We start from the raw sequence: 23726 nt of genomic DNA, 5'->3' as shown, positions 1-23726 counted from the left end.
CAAAACCCACATTCCTTAACAATTGATGAAAAATTACACTTCTATTATTCTTCAGTATCTCTTGAACCTTCAAGGTCCTTCTGCTCTGTCTCAGTCCTCTCAGGTGAGACACGATACTAAAGCTTGCTCTGGCAGGCAGCTCAGGGAGTGACTAGTCCTCCAGCATCAGTTATGGAGCTGATGCTGGTGGAGGCTGTTGGCTTTGTTGTTACAGCAACCGTCGCCAGGACAACCTCAGGGTTCTCTTGCTGCTGCTGCTTCCTGAGGCTTCTTGCAGGCAGTGTCTTTCTGGAACCCCAAAACAACCCCCTCCCAAAGCCTCATTAGACTGCACCCAAAGCTGACTAGGAACCCTTTTCTTCCAAAGAAGGAGTCTTGCACTTTCTGTTCTTCTTGAAGGTCTCGAACCACTACAAGTTCAGCCTACTTGCCTGTCATCCTTATATACAATTTCCAGCCTACCCAGCTTGTCTCTGATTGGTCATCTCTCAGTGATATAAAGTTTTCTCAGCCTCTGATTGGTTGCTCTTTCAATGGGGTGACATTCTCTCAGCCAACCAACATAGGTGGTGTTCTCTTCTATACTTCTGGTCAAGGGTAGGGACCCAGGAAGAGACAGATGCATCTTGGAGGTGAATGCCTGGCTGTTAGGTTACTTGGTGGGATCATACGCATGACAGGAATATTGGTATAGAAAGGTACAGCTTGCTCAGGAAGGACAGGCAGGGAAAAAAGGGAAGAGGTGTTTCCCTATATATTAAAAATGTATACACTTGGACTGAGGTGAGATGGAAATAGGAGACAGACTAGTTGAAAGTCTCTGGGTAAGGCTGAAAGGGGTAAAAACCAAGGGTGATATCATGGTTGGGGTCTAATACAGACCACCTAATCAGGAAGAAGAGGTGGATGAGGATTTTTTTAAACTATTAACATGATCATCCAAATCACAAGACTTGGTGGTGAGGGGGGACTTCAACTACTCAGACAGGGCACAGCTGAGCACAGATTGTCCAACAAGTTCTTGGGATGTATTGGAGACAATTTTTATTTCAGAACATGGAGAAAGCCACTAGGGGAAATTTGATTTGATGTTGACGAATAGGGAGGAACTGGTTGAGAATCTGAAAGTGGAAGGCAGCTTGGGTGAAAGTGATCATGAAATGGAAGAGTTAATGATTCTAAGAAATGTTAGGAGAGAGAACAGCAAAATAAAGACAATGGATTTCAAGAAGGGAGACTTTAGCAAACACAGGGAGTTGGTAGGTAAGATCCCATGGGAAGCAAGTCTGGAGAAAAACAGTTGATGAGAGTGGCAGTTTTTCAAAGAGACATTATTAAGGGCATAAGAGCAAACTATCCCACTATGTAGGAAAGATAGGAAGTATGGCAAAAGACACCCTGGCTTAACCAGGAGATTTTCAATGATCTAAAAATCAAAAAAGAGTCCTACAAAAAGTAGAAACTAGATCAAATTACAAAGGATGAGCGCTGGAATAAATTGCTAGGGAGCTTGTGGAATCTCCATCGTTGGAGATTTTTAAGAGCAGGTTAGACAAACACTTGTCAGGGATGGTCTAGATAATACTTAGTCCTCTATGATTGCAGGGGACTGGACTAGATGACCTTCCAATCCTATGATTCCACGATCTATGGAGTATTAGGGAGCCGTAGATGTGATTTTTTCATGACTTGCCAATCTTTGTAGCAGTTCTTCAGTGGGCAACCCGTTAATCTGATCCCTAGGCTCGTATTGTGACAGTTTTTTCCAAAGCCAATTTCTACCTAAATCAAAAGTTTTCTTTTTCTCAGGAGCAACAGACTTTTTACTTTTCTTTTACTCTACTCTTTGTTCTCCTCTGCTTAAGTTATGCTGTCCCATTCTTTTATCTCCTTTTCCCTGTGGACCATTATTGGAGAATGTTACTGCAGATACTCTGTTTTTTTCTTTGTGGATGGGAAAGTTTCCCTTTGTATTTTGTATAACCTTTTTGCCTTTTCAATTTCATGTAATGGGGTAAGTTCAGGGTGGTCAGAGACCATAGCCAGTCTCCAAATCTGACTGAGTCCAAACAGTAAGGCTCTTTTGAATTGTATGGCATTATAATTGGGTTAGCCCAGAATGTTTGTTCTGGCCCTTCCCCTGGTTTTTGTCTTTCCTTATGAAACCACACAACTGGGTCTATGTTAGGGAGAAGAATTTCAGTATTTCTTCCTCTATCTCATTTCTATCTCTTTGTCCTCTACCCTGGATTTTGCAAGGAAGTCCAGCAGTCTTCTGAGCTAATACATTCTTTTATCAAAGCTCAAAAGTTTCTTCCTGTTAACCCAGGCATCCCTAATGCTTTTGCTAACTACTCGACTGTGGTATTCTTATTTAGAAAACCCATGGATTTCCCTCAGGCCTTAATTTGTTCCGGGGTATAGGATCTTTCCTCCGTTTGCTCTTCTCATCCTCCCTTATAGCCATGTGCAGTAGTTTTAATAACAATAGTTGTACCTATCGGGGCCGTAGAAGGTCCTTTTGTAATTCTTCCAGTTCTTTGCTTAGTGGACCATAAGGTCCTGGGGGAAACTCTTCTGAATTGTTGTAAGAAGGAGAATCAAAACCCTCTTCATCTGATTCTGTTTCTTCGCTGATCCACTGGTTACTACCAGACTTTATTGCTGCTATTACTCCTTTATTTACTCTTAATTCCTCTTTTAATGTTTGTTTTTTACGTGCCTCATGATTCACTTCCCCTTTTTCTCCTGCATCTAAGAGAACAACTCTCACTGTGACCTGCCTATCTGTTGCCTTTTGTTTCCATTCCCTAATTTCTTGAATAATTTTTTCCTGTTCCTTCTTTCCTTTGTTTAATTTGTTTTGGAAACTAATGATCTGGACAGTTTGTGTCAACATAGTTGCTCTTAAGATTTCAGCTTCTGCTCTTAGACTAATTAATTCTTCATCTTTTGTTTCTTCTCTTTTCCTTGCTGTGACAGCTTGCACCCCTCCATCTGGGGTGCCACCTGATATACTGGAGTCCCACTGAGCCTGTCCGTTCCACCAGCCTGGGCTTCCTCAACCTATCCTTCAGTTCCAGAGCAGCTTTATGCCTGACCTGTTCTGTCTCCATTTCTTTGTCAGCCTCTAGCTGTCCCAGTTCCATGGCTCTCTGGGGGGCTGCTTGTTTCTTATCAATTTCCATCTGTTTTAATTCCATCTGTCTCTTATGCATCTTTTTGTTTTCTTCTTCTTGCAACCTGTGGAGCTCCAACTTTTTGGTAGCTTCACTTATTTTCTTACTTTTTTTGTCCCTACTTCCCTTGCCCGAAATAAGCAAACAGAAAATAAACCAGTAACCACTTTCTTCTCTAGCCAACACCCTTAAAACTCACTTAAAATCACCACCAGGGTCTCAGAGCATCAAGCTGTGCACATTACCCTGCTTGCTTCGCCACTGTGACAGGTTGGACCCCCCATCCAGGATGCTACTGTTATACTGAGGTCCCATTGAGCCCACCCGTTCCGTCAGCCTGGGCTTCCTCACTCTCTCCTTGCTGTGCCAGGTCCTTGAGCCTTCTCTAGCACACACACAGGAGTAGTATACGGCGTGATAGCATTCATCACCATGCATTTTTGACAGGTTTTCACGCCTTCTTTGGGACTTATTTTCCGCCCTCCAACCCTGTTTCCGTTGGTGCCAAAGTTTGGTGCCGTTGGCCATTTTGAAAAAAATGTTCTTATATTTGAATGGAGGAGTGTTGTGTGTGTTTGTGCTTGGATACATTTAGAGAAAAAGGTTGAAAGACTAGAGTGAGAGAGTTTAAGATGAAAAAAGAAAGATTGGGTAAGGTTTAGAGGAAAAAAAGGAAAGAAAGGTTATTTGGGTAGGTAGAGAAAGGAGAGAGGATTGTAAAGAGAGAAAAAAATAAAGCAGTAAGAGAGTCTGTGTTACTGAGCACATGCAGAGTGAAACATCCTACCCCAGCGACTGCTGGTAGTGAAATGATAGCTGTTCTGGGTGGTGCTCCTGGGGAGCTAGTCCCTCCTTTCGATGGCCCAATCTGTAGCTATTTTACAGCTAGGTCACAGGATGCTTTTGTTGAACCAATCCTGTAGTCCCAAGATTTTAAACCAGAGCCTTTTAGAAACGTACTAGTGAGGGGCGGGTTATTTGAAAAACTCTAACCAGTGAGCATTTGGCCATGTGTATAAAGCCACGTATTTTGGGAGCAGGGCTTTAAAACTGGGAGCCTAGACACAAAGACATGTCCAAGTACAAGACACCTACAGAAGCCAAGAAGCTGGAACTGCCCCTGGGTACACCAGTTCGTGTTCAGAAGAGAAGACCCTTTTACGCTTATTTTGCTAATGAGGTGGGACTGTTACCGAACCCTGTATTTCATCCTGAAATTGAACCTAAAAAACAGGAAGACTTTATGGAGTCACAGCCATTTGTAAAAGAAAAAAAGTATAAAGTGCAAAAAAATTTGTTGCCGGCTTTGGAGGAAGCCGACTCAAAGGCAGAGGTAAGACCCTTTTTATAACAAATTAATGAAAAATTACAAATATTTTATAAATATTGATGGTTAAATATTTTTGTTTTTTATAGGTAGGAATGAAATAAGAACCTGTATACGAGGACATGGCAACTGAGGGACCGTCGGAGGATAGTGATGTCGAAAACCAACCGATAGACCCCAAGTCATGGAAAGACGGCAACGTTGTTACTGGCAAAGCAACAGAAGCGCATGATGAGGTAAAAACAGCTTAAATTATTTGAAAGAAAAGAAAATCCATCTATGTAAGCCACCAGTTAAGCGCCACTATATGGTAGTGCTTAATAATAGGTTGCTGAAACGATGACCGACGGAGCCTCTGCCTGTGGTGATTCAGAAACAAACGACACAGCCTGGAGGTGCAGTGAGCGGTTGTCAAATGTAGACCCAAAAGAACATGATGAGGTAAAAGCTACTTAGAGAATCTAGAAATAAATATAAATATAAGCATATATGTAAGGGGGCGTTAAGTACAGCTATATGTTTGTGTTTAATAACAGGAAGGTGCCATGGGGTCCGATGGTGCATCCACCGGGGATGATGATTCAGAATCAGACGAGGGTACGATTGAGGTAGCACGAGTAAACTGTAGGCCTTTTTTATTTTTAAATGATTGAAATAAAGAATTTAATACATGTTTTCTCTGTTTTTGACAGACATCTTCAGAGGATGAAGAGGATAAAGAGAGGTGGCCCTTTAGAAGAATAACCATGATATGCACCTGTTGTTTTTGCATGAAGCAAGATTGTAAAAAAAAGTCTGTAATAAGTGAGGAGGGTGACCAGCAGAGCTGCGAAGATGACGTTATGGCCGAGATTTTTAGGGCTGTTGTAGTAAAAACCATTTACCACTGCTTGAAAAAACAACTTTTGGAAAACTGTGCAGCCTGTGCGGTAGGCGAGCCCAACCCATTTAGTCACCCTTCTATCTTTTGCGGTCTCTCAGAAGTATTTCACCAGATTAGACATATTTCTTCTAAACTGAATGTAACCCAGCTTCTAAATATAATTATAGCTGAAGACTAAAAACTGAAAAAGCTTAATATGATCGCTGAAACTGTAACTGAAGTTGTTAAAATGATCAGGAAGGTTGCAGAGACATCTGACCCGGTGGCCTTGCTGGTAGACCTGTCAAACGAGGTGGCAGCCAAAATTGGGCAATCAGTGTGTAGCAGGATTCATAAAATGGATTATAAAACTTTTTACATGCCAGCTCCTTACTCTAAAGGGTAAAAAAAAGTAGTGATTAAGATGTATTGTAAAATTTAAAAAAAGTTTGTATAACCATTTTCTATATTACTTTGCTTATGCATTAAATAAATGTGTATAGTGCGTATATTACTTTGCTGCTGCATTAAAAGCTTGTCTTATTTTTTTTTTTAAGTAAAATGTGTATAGCCTCTTCTGTATTAAATAAAATCAAAAGCAAAAACTGAATCTTGTGTATACATGGATTTTAAAGTAAGATGGGTTAGACATGGCAAGGTTGCTAAAGAAAATGTATTACTCTACTGGAAAAGTTGGAAGCTTGGAGGGTGTAACACCCTTATTTCAGGCCGCTAAAAGACACCGCTAAAAGACAAAGCAGGTTGCCGCTTGGCTTGTGGATAAAGAGGCTTACATTTTACATAAACTGGCAACGCTTACATTTAAAAGAAATAAAACGTTTGTGTCTGATGTGAACGCGCAATGGGAGGCGTATTTGGTTGACATGGTCTCCTGTTCTAATCACGATGGTCATAAATATATTTTAATGGTGATAGATATTTTGTCTAAGTATGCCTGGGCGGTAACCCTAAAGAATAAGACAGGGGAAGAAGTGGCAAAGGCGTTTAAAGCTATTTTTACATAAGGCCGCAAGCCTCAAAAATTACAAACAGACTGAGGAAAAGAGTTTTTAAAGAATACTTTAAAAACTTTGTTTAAGCAACATGGGATACACCTTTTTGTTACCAATAACAAAGTCAAGGCAGGGATCATGGAAAGATTTAACAGAACTTTAAAATCAAAGATGTGGAGGTATTTTACCGCCCCCAGCACCTTTCGCTACATCGATGTGCTGCAGGCCTTCATAGATGGTTACAACAGAAGTTATCACAGAACTATTAGAGGACCCCCGATCAATGTGACACACTCTAACGCACTGAGCGTGTGGAAAACCATCTACGGGTTTTAAATAAAGGCGCCACGTGTGATTTTTTAGAAAGGGGATCACATAAGGGTATCTAAAACGAAGGGTACTTTTGAAAAAGGATATCAGGAAACATTTACTGATGAAATATTTATTGTGTCAGGGATTTTATTACGAGTACAGAGGCTTGTGTACGCATTATAAGGTTACGGAGAGGAGAAGTCGCGGGTTCTTTTTACCCCGAAGAATTACAAAAAGTAAACCCTAACCAGGACTGCATTTACAGGGTAGAAAAGTTTTTAGCGAAGAAAGGTTGGGGAAGGAACGAGAATTTTTTTGTGAACTGGAAAGCATGGCCTAAAATATTTAACATTTATGTTAAGCGTCTCAAGTGCAAGACCTCTAATAAAGGAGGGGGGAAATGACTGAACAGAGTTTTTACATTACCTTACCAAGCAACGCCTCTGCGGGAGCTTTTTCTCAAATACTAGTTCCAATTTTACAATACAACTAGCCAAGCCTTTAAATTTGATAGGTTATTGGGATGTCGTTTTATCAGAAATTCATTATTGTCACTCGTGAAACACACTCTTTTACGATGCACTGTTTATGTTAGCATTGAAAAAAGAAATTCAATCCTACAACATAGATGCTGGCTATTATTCAAGCATTCATCATTTAATAGAGAACATTAAGCATATCGACAAAGATACTCAAAAACCAAAGATTAACGTCATTTACAACTCGGTGACTATAAGGGTTCGGTTAAAATCAAATGATGACAATTAATTTTTTTCCACACTGGGAAAATTGGCAGCAATATTGGGAACGATTCCGGATTATCCATGTAGGATAGCACCATACCCCTTAGACATTACGGGAGGGTTTAACTCTTTATACGTGTACACGGACACAGTGGAACATCAGTTAGTGGGGGACTACTACGTGCCGCTGTTGCGCTGCATTCCCATCCACAGTAGAAACAAAGAATTTATTACCATCACGTATGACAAACCGCATTACGTCCCCGTGAGTAAGCAGCATATCGGTACCATTACTGTTGAAATAAAGACGGATCAAAATAAACATGTTTCATTTAGTTTTGGGAAGGTGATTGTTTAACTACATTTGCGTCCCAGGAAAGTGGAAGAATGGTGACTATGAAAAACTACGGGGATCCCATTTTGTGTGGGAACTACTACAAGGCCCAGGCTGGTTATGCCCTACCAGGACTTCAAGGATTACCCGTCATGTACAGGGCTGGTTTAGGAAAGATATTTCACAGTCTTTTTAGAAAAGCCATGCCGCTTTTGAGAAGGGGTTTTGAAATTATTAAACCCCACATGAAAACAGCCACAAAAAATATAACCAGAGAGGTAGTGAACCACGTGTCTAGCACCATTATAAACAAAATAGGAGCACATAAGCCACAGGAAGGTTCTGGTTTAGTCATGATGAGGAGAAAGAGAGCAGCATCATGCCAGCCATTTAAAGGGCCTCCTAGGCCCCTTAAAAAAAAAGCTGTCAGAAGACTCCTCAGTCATAAACCTAAAAGATGCCCTAAGAAGAGGAAACGATGCATCGCCCGTGGTAAAAAGGGATATATTTTAAAATGGCTTTTATTCATTGTGGCTCTGACGAATGCACCAAATCGTAACTGGATTTATTTCAAATACCCCCCACACAAACCAGTATTGAGAATAGCTTTTAGCTTTAACCTTGGTGATGCCAAAGTACCCTCTGATATCCCCAAACCCCTCATATACGATAATGGGGTGTCCCACAGGGTATTGTTTAGTCTTCTTAACAAAAGGGTAGAGGCTGGTAAAATCGTAGTAATGGATCTGCTCCCCGGGCTGCGGTTTGTAATAAAGGCAGACGGCGTTCATTCTACCACCATAAAGGGAATATCTAGGAACCAAAGGCTCTGGCAGTTTTTTTTTTCATAAAAAATCCCCCACCCGGTTATCGTTAGGTACCATAGCCTGCCATTAGTGTTCCCACACAGTCCTTACCTCAAACCCCTGTCTTTTTAGAAATTCAGCCTTAATCATGGTTTGGTTGTACAGTTGTCTGTAGGTCACATTAAGCAACGGATTGTAATCATTTTCACAATAGCAGACAGGACAGCCATGAAAAAAAAACCCGTTAAATTCAAAGGCTGTGGGGTTTACCTGCTATGACAGCATAATTGTCCAAAAAATAGGACCCCACTTTAAACTCCCCACCTTGCAAAGCGTGTTGGATGTAAATGTTCTCAGTGTCGGCTACGTACAGCAACCGTTGAATGGCCTGGGTGGAATATCTCTCCTGCTGTTTGTGCTAATTGTCTAATGGCAGAAGGGCTATGGTTTGCGGTTTTAAAAAATTAAACTGGTACATGGCCGTACAAATCGAGGCTAATGTAAGGTACTGAAAGGGGTCTATACACTTAGTGACCACCTCCTCATCATCCTGTCCTGGGTTTTTAAACAATCTGCTTCTCTGTCATGTTTATGACTTAATTTCTGAACCAGTCGCAAGCCTCTTGCAAAATTTCAACATCTTTTTGACAGTAATAGGACAGTTCTTTCTGGAGATGGAAATCGTTTTGGCGATTGTGTTGATATCAGTTCAGAAATTCCTTTTTTTCTTCAGGCAGCATGTATTATACTACAAAGTACTCTATCCCAAGCATAGGCCCCACACAGTTCTGATTTTCAACGGTGTTAAAAAAGTGCAGAAAGTACCCCTTGACTTCCTCAAACCCCATAGCTTTGGGTAACTTGCTGAGTTTCATGGGAAGAAAATGTAAAAAACCTATAAATCTGATGTCTAAGTCCACCACCGTTACGCACATTAGTTTTCCACCTTGCATTACGGGGCTGACAGCCATTTTTTATTTAATCAGCTGTCTAAGAAAAAAATAACAATCCTAACCTTTAGCGTTATGAGCGATAAAAGCATATCCCTAAAAGTGCTTGTCTACAAAGGTTTGAACAAATTCACTAACACATTCTTCCCCCTTAAATTCCCAGCTGGTTTCTTTATCTAAATACAAGGCATAAACATAATTTGGCATGTGTACCCCCATTTCTTGCATGCATTCAAAATCATAAAACACATAATCCTTCCCCTCTTGTGGAGACCAGATATTACGCATATAACACTCGATCATCTATGTTGTCAGTCTTCTGATAACACTGGGGACACTTTTTGCTTTTACACCAATGATTTTTAACTTCATAGAAGCTGCACTTATTGCAAAGACTTCTGTTTTTACAATCAACTTTACTGTCTTTTGCCAGAGCATTGTACCTTTCTAAACAGGCCTCGAACCTGCAAAATAGCTTACAGCTGGGGCATCTCTGTTTTTCACTGGCCACTTCAAGGCAGTCGGCACTATTACACATACAGCAGTAGTTTTTACAGACGTGCTGGTGTTTGTGACTCTACGTGGCATAACAGTAGTTGCACAAATATGGTGCGCCTATGAAGGCTTTAATATTTAGGATGCCGTAATAATGTTTGTCATGTAACAGAATAAAACAGTTTTGGGGTAATGTACATCAAGCATTGTAAAAAAGCACAAGTTCCCATTTTCATGATACATGACGGTAATAGCCACGCCTAAGTGCTCTTTAAAAGAGCTCATGTCTGTAAAGCTAATCAGTTTTTGGTCCGAAAGCCCCAACTCCTGATGGAGATGTCTGGCCCTACCTAATAGTTGGGCATCTGTAAGTTTTTCATCTGATAAAAGACTCAGCATGCTACCGCAAAATACAGGTTGTTACCCTGGTTATTTTAATCAATTAATTGTTTTATTTTTTTTCCCCGATGATTTTACTGTACGTGATAGTCTTTGAGGGTCTTACAGACCCACCTCCACCAGCCCTGTTTCTAATAATAGTAACAACCAGTTTTAGAGTTCCAGACCCCACAATCTCTGCGTTACTTTGCAACACCGTAATGATGTTATTTAAAAAAATCTACGGTGTTTAAATCTTCCCAAGGCCTCCGTAGAGAAAAAAGCGGGTGATTTAGTCCCAGGGCATCTAAGTGTAGCTATACAAAATCTTCAATGGCTGCCATGGCCTCTGTGAACCCCATTACTCTGTCTAAATTAGTGAAATGAAATTCTTGAAAATATTCATAAGTGTTAAACTCTCTTCGGGGTCTTATCCAGTGTCTCACACATTCCAAATACACCAAAGGAGTTGTATTAGGAGCAGGAGAATCTGGACCTTCAGAAGAGAGGGGGTCGGCGGGTCTATGTCTATTTCCCTTTCTCGGTTGGGGGGTTGTTTTCTTTAAAAAGCTCAGGCTTTTTAATGTTTTTTGGCCAGAAGCCTCCTCAATTTTTTAGATTTCTTCCATTTCCCCCCCTCCAACCCCTTTTTATGTTTTTAGGTTTCATGTTTAGTTACACCCTCCCTTCCGCCTTCAACGCGCTTTCCACCTTTTCAGTCAGTGCCTGGGTATCTGTTATCTTTTGGTCTAAAGCCACCTTTTCTTTTGGAGCATTTTGTTTTTGAAACACCTTAAGAATTCGCTTCAAAAACTTTTTATCTATTAAACGCTTAAGAGATGTACAAACACTAAACAGCTCATTACAAACAACAACTGATGCAACAAGACCTACGGGGAGGTTGTTATTTGTAGCAGAGGTTCTGCGTTGCCCAGAAGCAGGGGGTCTGGCTCCTAGTCCCTGCTCAAACCCACTCCGGACATGGTTGCTACTACAGGGTTGTTTGCCTTTACCCTTTTTAAAGCTGATTCCTTCTGGGCTGTGAAGGCATAGGGTTGTTGAGAACTAAGGGCTTTGACCCCTTTGGATTGCTTACCAATGTCCCTAGAAGCTGCAGAGGTAGATTTCTTGGTTCTGGAGCTGCAGGGTGGTTCAAAATTGGGGAGTCTATCCCCTATTTCCCACCTCTGGAAACTGTTGCTGTTTCAGAGGTAGATTTCTTGGCCCTTTTTAAGGAGGGCTGGCTCTGTGTAATGAAGGATTTGGATGTGCAGGGCTGTTCAAAATCGGAGGGCCTAATACCCTTGCTTCCACTGCAGCTGCCTCAGAGGGAAATTTTTTGCCCCTCTTTAAAGGCAGTTGGCTCTGTGTAATGAGGGATTTAGATGTGCAGGGATGTTCAAAATCGGGGGGGGGGCATAATACCCTTGCTTCAAACGCTGGAAACTGTCACTGATTCAGAGGAAAATTTCGTGGCCCCCTTCAATGTTTCTTCTTGAGGGATAACACTTGATAAGTCTGCCAATACACATAAACAAAATGTTTTTAGCACATAAGCCTGTATGTTCTTTTTACTAACAGCAACAAAACATATCCCCTATATCTATCTCTCTATATCTATATCCATCACATAACCCTCCCCGCAATGCTGAAACATTTTTTTATGGGGGGGGGGGCTAAAAACTATGTTCAAATACAATGTACAAAAATTAAGCGCTATTCCCGCTTACGCCACACAGAGGCAGTACAGCTTCCACATTCTCAGCAAAGTCCCGCAAAACTTTTTTACAGTAAAGCCTTTGGGGCAAAGGCAGCTTTTTTTTTTTTTTTTAAAAACACTAACAATAACAACCATAGTCCCCAATACACCTGTTAATGCACACCCCCTAGAAAAGTGTACACTATTTCCAATGACCGTTATTTCAAACATCTATTTAAAAACAAATCAGACCATCTTCTGTAATCTCAGGAAAACCTATTGGTTGGTTTTGACTTCCATCTTGTTCTAAATTAAAAAAAATAAAATAAACTCCTTAGAACCATTTCTTTTAAAAATAAAACATAAATGTGTACCATATTAATCCGCTTACCAAAATTTAAAACTTCTAGTGAAGAATCTGGTATGTCAAGAAAAAAGGCCTTGTCCTATTTAAAATATATCTTAACTTTTAACTAAGCACAACACAGGTATAAAACCATGGTGGCGCACACACACACACACACACACACACACACAGTAATTTTTCTTACCATGTTGTTGCTCCCCATGATGGCAGAAGTCTTGTATCAGCAGTATTTCTTTAACAGTGTTGTCCAGTTTTCTGTCCCTATTTATAGGTTTCAACCTGTTGAAAAAAAAAAAAAAAAAAGGTCTCGGGACCTCTAAAAATTAATATTTAAAAAGGCATTTCTTCGAAAAACCGAGGTGTGTAAAGGTTATTTTTTCTAGGAAAAAAAGTGGATAGGTGTGTCGGGGGGGGGGGGGATGTGGCATATACTTTAGCTTTTTTAAACTTTAATGGTTAAAAAGTTCTTATTTTCTATAGTAAATGTGTTTAAACAGCTAATAAAAACACATTGTAAATGGTAATATTCCCATTAACATCTCTGTAACCAGAAGTCTTTAAAAGCTGCAACCTGTATTCTTTAATTCATTTCATGGCCCTGGCTTTTTAAAACAAGCTTGCTCATTTAAAAATAATCCCTATTAAACTTATTACTAAAAACCCCTACAAGTCTTATTTTACATTGTTAAAAAGGTTGCTGTATTTTACTGTGGGTTTTAAAATTTTTTTCATATTATGTTCTCTTTTTTTTTTTTAAAAGTCACAGTTGTAACTGAACCCTGGCTTTTAAAGTTTCTGCACAATTTACAGACCATGAGGCTTGTTTTTGGTTATCTTTTTATTATTTTACATTGTTAATAAATTGAAAAGAGGGTTTTTTAGGCATCACGTTAAAAACACATTTTAAAATTGTTTATATTATGTGTTAGTCAGCTTTTGTTACAGGTTGGAAAAAAACAAAGAAGGTCCTGGTTGTTTAGATAAGAGCAGATTAGGGGCCCTTTTTCTCAAAAAAAAAAAAAAACGCGGGAGGGCCTCTGGCTACATACTTTAGTTTTTTTAAACTTTCATTGTAAAAAGTTTTTATTTTATATAGTAAAAAGCACAAGTTCCCATTTTCATGATACATGACGGTAATAGCCACGCCTAAGTGCTCTTCAAAAGAGCTCACGTCTGTAAAGCTAATAATTTTTTGGTCCGAAAGCCCCAACTCCTGATGGAGATGTCTGGCCCCCTCTAATGGTTGGGCATCTGGAAGTTTACAATTAAAGTTACTATTCTTTCTAATACAAGTCTTTGGTATCATTTTGTTTTAAAAGCAGGCTTAGAGCTTTCTTGTTATGTTCTGGCCTTCTTATCTCCGATCAAGAGGCTGTTTTTGCTAACAATGGCTTTGCTGCTGTTTCAAATTGTGCTTACTAAAAAATAACCCACGTTAGTCTAAAACCTAGGGGACAACTTTTATAAACAGGTTTTCAGTGTTTTTAACCTTGGGTTGTTTCTGCAGACTCACATTTTATTGAAACACCTATGCCAAGGGGGTTAAATAAAGGAATGTGTCTTCAGATGGCCTTGTTTTTGAAAGGGGTCTTCTTTTCTAATCCACTACCTTCAAAGAGCTGTTTCAAGTTGTTCTTACTAAAAACCTTGGGGAAAAGCTTTTAAAAATTTTTTGTTAGTCAGGGTTTAGGCCATGGGTGCTTCAGCATGCTCTTTTTTTACTGAAACACCCCTATAAATAAAGGAATGTGTCTTCAGATAGGTTTGTCTTTTCAAATCATTATAAAGCTTTATTTCTTTACAAAACTTAATGTAACTTTTACTGGTGTTTGTTAAGAAGTTTGGGAAAGAAGGAGACTGCTTCTGTCTGATCTACTGACTCACAAAGGCTGTTTTTGCTAACAGGGGCTTTGCTGCAGCTTCACATTCTTCTTACTAAAAATAATCTATGTTAGTCTAAAACCTAGGGGACAACTTTTAAAAATTGTTTGTTACTAAAAGCTTATGGTTTTAACTTTTATGAAAGCCCCTATGTAAAAGGACTACATGGTGGGAAAAATGCTGGGGGTCTGTTTTTTTAGATAAGAATAAGGCAGTTAAAAGGGAGGGGGGAGAGAAGGGAGTTGGCTATTGTTTAAATCTTGGAACTATAGGATTGGTTCAGGAAAATTAATTCTATGATGCTTCTGTAGAACAACCTCTGATTGGGCTGATCCAAAGGTGGTGATAACAAGTCTGAGAGTGTCTGAACCAGGGAAGTTGCCTCATTCTACAGAAAAACTTGAAAGGTAAGAATTCTCTCTCTCTCTGATTCAACCATGTGCTGTCTATCTTTGCCCTTTGCAAAGGGGCTCTCTTTTCCCTTTTCTTGCCCTGTTCTTTTTTCTTAACTTACCCTTGTATTTAAATGCTTTTCTATTCACTTTTTTACCAGGTGCTTACTAAACAGGGTCTACCTTAATACATTTCCTTTTTAAACCTAGTTTTCAATGTTTTTAAATGCTCTTTTCTTAACCTACCCTGATATTGAATAGTTTAAATGTGTTTTTCTTAGCCCCCTTTATAGTTTTTACCATGTGCTTACTAAACAGGCTCTGCCTTAGTAAATTCTCTTTTTAAACCTAGTTTTAATATTATTTAACTTTTTTCTTAACCGACCCTGCTAGTTAATAACCTTTTACATTTACTTCAAAGTTTTCTATTCTTTAATAACATGCCAAACTAGACCTTTAAAATCTCTCCTTACTCAAACTCACCAAAAATCTCTTTTCCTTAATAACTTGCCTCTCCTTTAAAACTAACCCTTTAAAAACAAAAATCTCTTTTTCTTTAAGTTCTCTTTCTATTCTTGAATAACATGCCAAACTAGACCTTTACAATCCTCTCTCCTTTCTCTACCTCCCCAAATAACCTCTTTCCTTTAAACCTTACCCAAACTTTATTTTTTCCTCTTTAAACTCTCTCACTCTTTCAACCTTTTTTCTAAATGTATCCAAACACAAACACTCCTCCTCTTCAAACATAAGATTTTTTTCAAAATGGCCGACGGCGCCAAACTTCCATGCCAACAGAAACAGGGTTGGAGGGTTGGACATAAGCCCCAAAGGGGGCATAGAAAACTGTCAAAAAATGCATGGTGATGAATGCTATCAAGCCATATACTACTCACAAGTAAGGCCACACCCAGCTGCAGACACAGACTGAAATCATCTCTGTGGGGGAGGATTCAGCTCGGGGATTTACCCAGCACTCTTGTGAACACCTCCTTTGCTGTGTAAACCCAAAATAATATTGTCTTGCACTGTACAGAGAGATCTGTACAGCATAAGCTCATAAAATTCACCTCCTCCCTCAATGTGGAGGGAGATATGCAGCACTTTTTACTGCTTCCCTTCCCCCCGCTATGAATTGTACAAACTGGTTTATAGAATACAAAGACAAGTTTATTAACTACAAAAGACAGATTAAGTGATTATAAGGGATAGCAAACAGATCGAAGCAGATTCCTGAGCAAATAAAACACACAAACTAGGCTTAATGCATTAAAGAAATTGGCTACAAATAGTAATTTCTCCCCCTAAATGTTGTTTTTATGCAGGTTGCAGAGTCTCTTGAAGGTAAACTGCACTGCTTGCAGCTTAAATCTCCAGGTGTACCCTTCACAGGCTAACGTTTCTAAGCCTGGGTCCCAGTCCTTCTCCCCAGATCAGTCTTAGGTGTTTCCAGCAGTCATCCTGAGTGGGGATTCAGTAAAGAACTGGCAACCTGGATTAACTCACTCTCCAGCCTTAAATAAAATTTACATATGAGGGGAATCTTGTTTCCCAGTCTGATTCCCCTTAATGGAAAAACGCTGAAAGCCCAAGATTGTGTCTAGTACCCGGTGACATGATCACCTGACCCTGTAGTGTCAAAGCAGGAACCCAGGAAGCTTCTCAGGAAGGTGGGAGGTTATTATCTTCAAAGTCTTATTGTTCTTCCTAATGGCCCATTCAGGCTGATGGCATCTGGGAAATGCCCACGAGACAGTAGACAAACACTTTTGCAATTGATACAGAGCTTATATCCCTAACTTCAGATTCCACAACAATACAAATGATACAAATAGGACAGTCATAGTCAGTAAATCATAACCTTTCCAGTGATATTTCACAAGATCCATCTTGCATCAAATACAACTTAGTTATGCCATAGTCATATCATAAGCATTTTTCTATGAAGAATATGGGCATGGTGTGACACTTGCTTCTTATATTTCTTCCATAAGGTTATCTACTTCTAAATCTAAAATATTTGTTATTGTTCATAAACCTTGTAAAGCTGCTTGTTTCTTTTCCTTTTTGCTGGGTTTTCTTCAGAGAATCCCTTTCTTCTTGGCTGAATCTATTGCTTACAGAATTGGTAAGCACCAGGCCTAATGCATGCTTCTAATTTCCAAGTGCCGCATCCCATCTTTTTAACAAAGTCCTATAATTCAATCTCCCAACAGCATTTCTAAGTGATATCATGATTTCGTATCCCTTTCATTGTTGTATTATATTTTATTTCAACCACTTAGCCCAGCAGAAATTTAGTTGTGATCCTCAATTTCCACCCTTTAACCTGTGCTATTATCCTCAGAATAATACTTCTGTTCAGAGGTTCCTATACTTTAATAATTCTCAGGATAAAGTCTGCCTCTCGGGGCTTCTCTACCCTCAGTACCCGATTCCAGAATCTGCCTTCTTGGGTCTTCTTACCTTGGTGGCTAATTCTGTTTCCTGTGGGCCTTCTTGTCTTGAGCACATAGCATCAGTTTTTTAAAACAAACTATTAAAAAAAAAAATACTTCCTGCTGTCAATTGTCCTCCTATCTATTAGGGAGTACTATTCCTTCCTTGAGGCTTCAAATAGCATTGTGGGCTCACCCAAGGATGCCAGATTTGTTACCCCCCAAATCAGAATCCAGCAAGCCCTACTATGACCGGCCTTTATCCATAATTTAATTTGCAATTTGTCTATTTTTGGTAAGTGAAAAGGGGTGACCCACCATATGGGAGTTGTCAGAGAGTTGTCTGTGGAGAACTACCCAGAACAGACTAATTCTGTTAACCCCTGGGAGGACACAGTTACAGCCTTTCACTCAAAGGATTGACACTCAGGCAGTAATTCTTCAAAAACAAAAATAACCTTTATTTAACACAACCCTAATACAATAAATATAAAATGTATATTTAGAGAAACAAAACATTAGTTCTTACAGTTTATCTTGTAATAGGTCTTATCAACTGTATTAGCACAGATGCATATTAAGGTATAATCAGGGCCGGATTAAGACCTTTAGAGGCCCTAAACACTGAAAAGATTATGGTGCCCCCCCACATGTAATTCAAAATAAAAATAATACTATACCTAAAAATAAAATTTTATTTTTCGAAATGACACAAAACTTACATGTATGCTGAAATTAAAATAGCTTCTTTCAGGATTTTCTGATTGCAAAATTCTGGATAAATTCATTGAAGCTGACTCAACGAAGCATGTCTATTTCCATACACAATAGGGAAAGTGAATCAAGTCTGTCCTGACACACTGTTGTTCTGAGAGTTTTTTTATTCTTTTCAGCTGAGAAAAAGGGCATTCTTTGGAGCAGTTAGTAATCATCAATGTTAGAAAAATATGTATGTAGTGCAATCTCTATATTTGGAAATACACATTGTATTTCGTCTTTCAATATAGTGTCATGAAGATCAATGTGACTGAATTTCATTTTTCCTGTTTCATTAAACTTTGCTTGCATATAACAGTGGAACTGCCGTACTTCTCCACAGAGACTCATGCTCAAGTCAACAGGGTATGAGTCAATTTACTTTTAGGAACCTTGTGAATATTGTTCATCAGATAAGTCCATATCATTTAAAAAAGAAAATCTACTTGATACTTCTTTGTACACTTCACCTCTCCTCTTCATATGAGCTTCAAGTGTATCAATTATAGCGTAGTAAATAGATACGCAAAGTTTGTCTCTAGGATTCAATGCTGTTTCTGTTGCACTGCTATCATTTGCTTGTTTGTTCCTGATTTGCTTGCGGGACTGGGCTTCTTTGTAGTTAGTATTAGGCAGGATATCTTTTGATATGTCTTCAAATCTTTCGAAATCATTCCTCAAAGTGTGTAAGTGGTCTGCTAATGATTGACAAACGTCTGCACATGTTTTCAAATTCAATTATTTTTCTTGGAGAGCTTGACTTGAGTGGTAAAAGTGTCGTAAAATTTCATTCCACATGGTCAACATGAATACAAACTCTAGTTCTTGCATCTTGTTTGCAATATTTTCTGCCTCTCATATAGTTTCTCCCTTTTGTGATTGGTCTTCAGCTATACTTTCTAATGCATCTACAATCTTTGAGTAGGATTCCAGAATTGCAGTTGTTGCCAATGCATATGCCTCCCAGCGAATATTAGAAAAATTTCAACACACAATCATTGCCCAAATATGTTTTAAGAACTGCCCATCGGTGTGTTGAGGCAGAGAAAAATGTATAAAGTAACTGGGTTGTTGAGAAAAAACTTACTGCCTCCGGACAACAATCAACAGCACTGCGGCCAACAAGATTGAGAGTGTGCAGTACATGGTATGAATATGGCATATTTGTTCTGTTCTAAAAGCTTCTTCTGCATTCCTTGATAATGCCCTGACATGTTGGCAGCGTTGTCATAAGATTGATCTCTGCACTTTGAGAAATCTACTTTGCAAACTTGGCACAAATAATGCGGTACTTGATTTGTCATTTCTTCACCAGTGTGGCTTTTCAGATTGAGGAATGTTATAAATGACAGGATCTGATTTCCTCACATTATTTCGATCTATGTTAGTAGGACACCACCTAGTTTAGGTGGGGATAAGTAACAAAAAAAGAACAGAAAAATGGGGGAAGAGTGTGTAGTGGAATGTAAGGAAGTCTAACAAAGTTCTGATTTTTCCCATGATGACTACTTCAATGCTTTTTTTGAAATATCAAATCTCATTTTTTTGGGTTTCCCCCTGCTTTGCTGGTGCCCTAAGCACGTGCTTAGTCTGCCTATTGGGTAACCCAGCCCTGGATATAATACAGTTAGAAAGGGCTTTTCAATGGTTACATTCTATATGCAATGGCAGATCACATATAGGATGCTGGCAACAAACTACTTATTTAAACATTAAAACTACAAAATAATAACAAACATAAGAAATATACATACACAGACATCCAGCTTTATTATTTCAGACACACCCACTCATACAGTTTATTTCTTATTGTAATCACCAAACTTACTTTTCCTGTAGTCTTCCTTCCCTCTGAGTGGTCCTTCTGCTCTGTCTATATTTTGCTGCTTTGCTGCTCATTGTTCTGCTTTCCTTTTTTCCCTGATGTCACTCTTTTAGATATGTTCTTCTTTCCTGCTTCTGCTTGCTTTCCCTCAGGCTTTCCACACATGCACTCGCTGACTCAGACCCATCAGCTCTCTGTCTTATATACAGATGTTGGTCTATTCTGATTGGTTCTTTTTACAATCCTAAGCATTCCCACCATTCAGGTTTAAGCCTTTAGTCAATCAAAGCTGGACCTGATTGAAGACCTGTGTTATGCTTAACTGGCCCCTCCCTTTGTTTCACCTCAGCCTGCTTGCTTAATATTGGCAGATTTTCTCCCAGACCTCCATTTTGGATTTCTCTGACTGTGTCTCTTGCAACTGCCATCTTGTTATTTCAAGCTGTAACCACCTAAAACTATCTTTATTAATTATTAAACCTCTATATTAAATTATTATTAAATTATTAAACCTCTATCCATATCTAAGTATACTGTAACCCTGATTCACTGTCACCACTCCATTTTTATTATTTTAAAGAAGTTTAATTTTGATTTCTCCCTGCTTCAGCTAGTAGTGGCAGCACAGTGCTCTTAGTGCTGTATTCTTTCCACAGAACAGAGCAGCTGGAAAATCTCTTGTATTAGTTTCCAGTTCTTCCATCTACTTCTGTTCAAATCTCTCTCTCTCCCTCTGACTCAGACTCTGATTCCAAAACTGAATGCTGACAGCTGGCCTTTTATGCTGCATTGTGGCTCTCTTCTAATATACCTTTGTATTCTTAGAAATAATTACCTCACTCGCATGTGCCCAGCATCAACCATTATTTCAGAGTTCCGATTGACAGCTCTGACCTTTAGAACAAGTTTTGACTAGTATGAGTGGGTTGTGACCAGCTAGCTGTTCAGCTAACTGACCTCTCTGTCAGCCCTTACTGTGCAGACTCAATAGCTACCAATCTTGATTATGCTCACTGGTATTTCCCTGAGAGCTGTGATTCTGCTGATCAATACACATACATACCTGGCTCTTTGCCACGGCACCATTTTAGAAATGCTGGGCTTTCAACTCAGCATACTCTGGGTCTGCAGCATTCATCTCAGTGTGGAGAGATCAGGCAAAGAAAGTGTGACTGGAGAATTTCTCTGGAAACAGGTAGAGAAGGTTTTGAACACATTTATAAATTAAAGAGTAAGAAATCACCAGACCTAGATGGCATTCATACAAGAGTTCTGAAAGAACTCAAATATGAAATTGCAGAGCTACTACTGTGGTATGTAACCTATCACTTAAATCAGCTTCTGCACCAGATGACTGAAGGATAGCTAATGTAACACTGATTTTTTTCAAAAAGGCCCCAGAGGTGTAATCCTCAGAGTTACGGGCCAGTAAGACTAATTTCAGTGCCAGGTGAATTGGTTGAAAGTATAATAAAGAATTTTCAGACACATAGATTAACACAGTTTGCTGGGGAATAGTCAACATGCCTTTTGTAAAGGGAAATCATGTCTCGCTAATCCATTACAATTCTTTGAGGGTGTTGACAAACACATGCAGAAGGTTGATCCAGTTGATATAATGTACTTGGACTTTCAGAAAGCCTTTGACAAAGTCTCACATCAAGGGCTCTTAAACAAAGTAACCAATCATGGGATAAGATGGAAGGTCCTCTCACGGATCACTAATTGTTTAAATGATAGGAAACAACAGGTATGAATAAATGGTCAGTTTTCATATTGGAGAGAGGTGGATAGCAGGCTTCCCCAAGGATCTGTACTGGGACCTGTTCCGTTCTATCATATTAATGATAAGGAGGTGAACATTGAGTTGGCAAAATTTGCAGATGATATACAATTACTCAGAGTAGTAAAGTTCATAACTGACTGCAAAGAGTTACAAAACCCACAAAACTGGGCCACTAGGCAACAAAATGGCAGATGATGAAATTCAATGTCGGCAAGGGCAAAATAATGCACATTGGAAAACATAATCCCAGTTATACATACAAAATGATGGGGTCTAATTTAGCTGTTAGGACTCAAGAAAGAGATCTTGGAGTTATGTGAATAGTTCTTTGAAAGATATGCTTAGTGTGCAGTGGTACTGAAAAACTAACAGAATGTTAGGAACCATTAGGAAAGGGATAGCTAATAAGAGAAAATATCATAAAGCTAGTATATAAATCTGTAGTGCACCCCCACCTTGAATAATGTATGGAATTCTGGTTGCCCCATCTGAAAAAAAAATATTAGAATTGGTAAAGATCCAGAGAAGGGCAACAATAATGATATGGGGTGTGGAGCATCTTCATATAAGGAGAGATTAAAAAGACCAGGTCTGTTCAGTTTCGAAAAGAGATGACTAATGGAGAATATAATAGAGATCTATAAAATGATGAATGGTATGGAGAAAGTGAATACAGAAGAATTATTTACCCCTTCACATAACACAAGAACCAGGGGTCACCTAAATAAATTAAAAGGCAGCAGGTTTAAAAGAAACATAAAGAAGGACTTGTTCACAGAATGCATGGTGAACCTGTGGAACCCCTTGCCAGGGAATGTTGTGAAGGTCAAAAGTATAACTTGGTTCAAAAAAGAATTAGATAAATTCATGGAGGATAGGTCCATCTTTGGCTATTAATCAGGGCGGTCAGAGAAGCAAGCCCATGCTCTGGGTTTCCCTAAACCTCTGACTGCTGGAAGTTGGGACTGGATGAGAGCGGATGGATCATTCGATAATTGCCCTGTTTTGTTCATTCCCTCAGAAGCATCTGGCACTGGCCAGTTGGAAGACAGGATACTGGGATAATGGACCATTTGTCTGACCCAGTATGGCAATTCTTATGTTTCTCTTTGAAACTGATTAAATGTCTGCTGCTGTATTGCACAAGATCTCTATCATGCATTCCTACAACTACAATACCCACCTGCTGAAGTGAAGAAACAGATTGACAGAGCCAGAAGAGTACCCAGAAGTCACCTACTACAGGACAGGCCCAACAAAGAAAACAACAGAACGCCACTAGCCATCACCTTCAGCCCCCAACTAAAACCTCTCCAACGCATCATCAAGGATCTACAACCTATCCTGAAGGACGAGCCATCGCTCTCTCAGATCTTGGGAGACAGACCAGTCCTTGCTTACAGACAGCCCCCCAATCTGAAGCAAATACTCACCAGCAACCACACACCACACAACAGAACCACTAACCCAGGAACCTATCCTTGCAACAAAGCCCGTTGCCAACTCTGTCCACATATCTATTCAGGGGATACCATCATAGGGCCTAATCACATCAGCCACACTATCAGAGGCTCGTTCACCTGCGCATCTACCAATGTGATATATGCCATCATGTGCCAGCAATGCCCCTCTGCCATGTACATTGGCCAAACTGGACAGTCTCTACGTAAAAGAATGAATGGACACAAATCAGATGTCAAGAATTATAACATTCAAAAACCAGTTGGAGAACACTTCAATCTCTCTGGTCACTCGATCACAGACCTAAGAGTGGCTATACTTCAACAAAAAAGCTTCAAAAACAGACTCCAACGAGAGACTGCTGAATTGGAATTAATTTGCAAACTGGATACAATTAACTTAGGCTTGAATAGAGACTGGGAATGGATGAGTCATTACACAAAGTAAAACTATTTCCCCATGGTATTTCTCCCTCCCACCCCACCCCCCACTGTTCCTCTGATATTCTTGTTAACTGCTGGAATTAGCCTACCTGCTTGTCACCATGAAAGGTTTTCCTCCTTCCCCCCCCCCGGCTGTTGGTGATGGCTTATCTTAAGTGATCACTCTCCTTACAGTGTGTATGATAAACCCATTGTTTCATGTTCTCTGTGTGTGTGTATATAAATCTCTCCTCTGTTTTTTCCACCAAATGCATCCGAATAAGTGAGCTGTAGCTCACG

General features: G+C 39.4%; 1 protein-coding gene across 3 annotated transcripts; it reads left to right on the top strand.

Moving 5' to 3' along the window:
• Nucleotides 1–1554: 1554 nt before the first annotated feature.
• Nucleotides 1555–5971, top strand: LOC119854079. 3 transcript variants are annotated; one of them, XM_043510319.1, is made up of 5 exons: nucleotides 1555–4512; nucleotides 4596–4742; nucleotides 4834–4947; nucleotides 5043–5103; nucleotides 5199–5970. In XM_043510319.1, the coding sequence occupies exons 2-5, from the start codon at nucleotides 4629–4631 to the stop codon at nucleotides 5213–5215; spliced, it is 306 nt and encodes a 101-aa protein (XP_043366254.1). In that variant the 5' UTR covers nucleotides 1555–4512; nucleotides 4596–4628; the 3' UTR covers nucleotides 5216–5970. The 3 variants fall into 3 exon arrangements, with proteins under 3 accessions (XP_043366254.1, XP_038253916.1, XP_043366252.1); XM_038397988.2 differs by having other exon boundaries at nucleotides 5043–5114; nucleotides 5199–5968; XM_043510317.1 differs by lacking the exon at nucleotides 4834–4947 and having other exon boundaries at nucleotides 5043–5114; nucleotides 5199–5971.
• The last annotated feature ends 17755 nt before the right edge of the window (nucleotides 5972–23726 follow it).

This window comes from Dermochelys coriacea, chromosome 3 (assembly GCF_009764565.3).
Source record: "Dermochelys coriacea isolate rDerCor1 chromosome 3, rDerCor1.pri.v4, whole genome shotgun sequence".
NCBI lineage: Eukaryota > Metazoa > Chordata > Testudines > Dermochelyidae > Dermochelys > Dermochelys coriacea.
Note: the sequence above shows the minus strand (reverse complement) of the source record. Positions and strands in the feature narration are given on the sequence as shown.

What these genes read in the sequence shown, in the direction of transcription:
- LOC119854079 (XM_038397988.2), top strand. Translation starts at nt 4,629, where the DNA reads ATGGCAACTGAGGGACCGTCGGAGGATAGTGATGTCGAAAACCAACCG. An exon ending in CAACAGAAGCGCATGATGAG is followed by an intron (nt 4,743 to 4,833) that starts GTAAAAACAGCT and finishes GCTTAATAATAG; the next exon opens with GTTGCTGAAACGATGACCGA. An exon ending in ACCCAAAAGAACATGATGAG is followed by an intron (nt 4,948 to 5,042) that starts GTAAAAGCTACT and finishes GTTTAATAACAG; the next exon opens with GAAGGTGCCATGGGGTCCGA.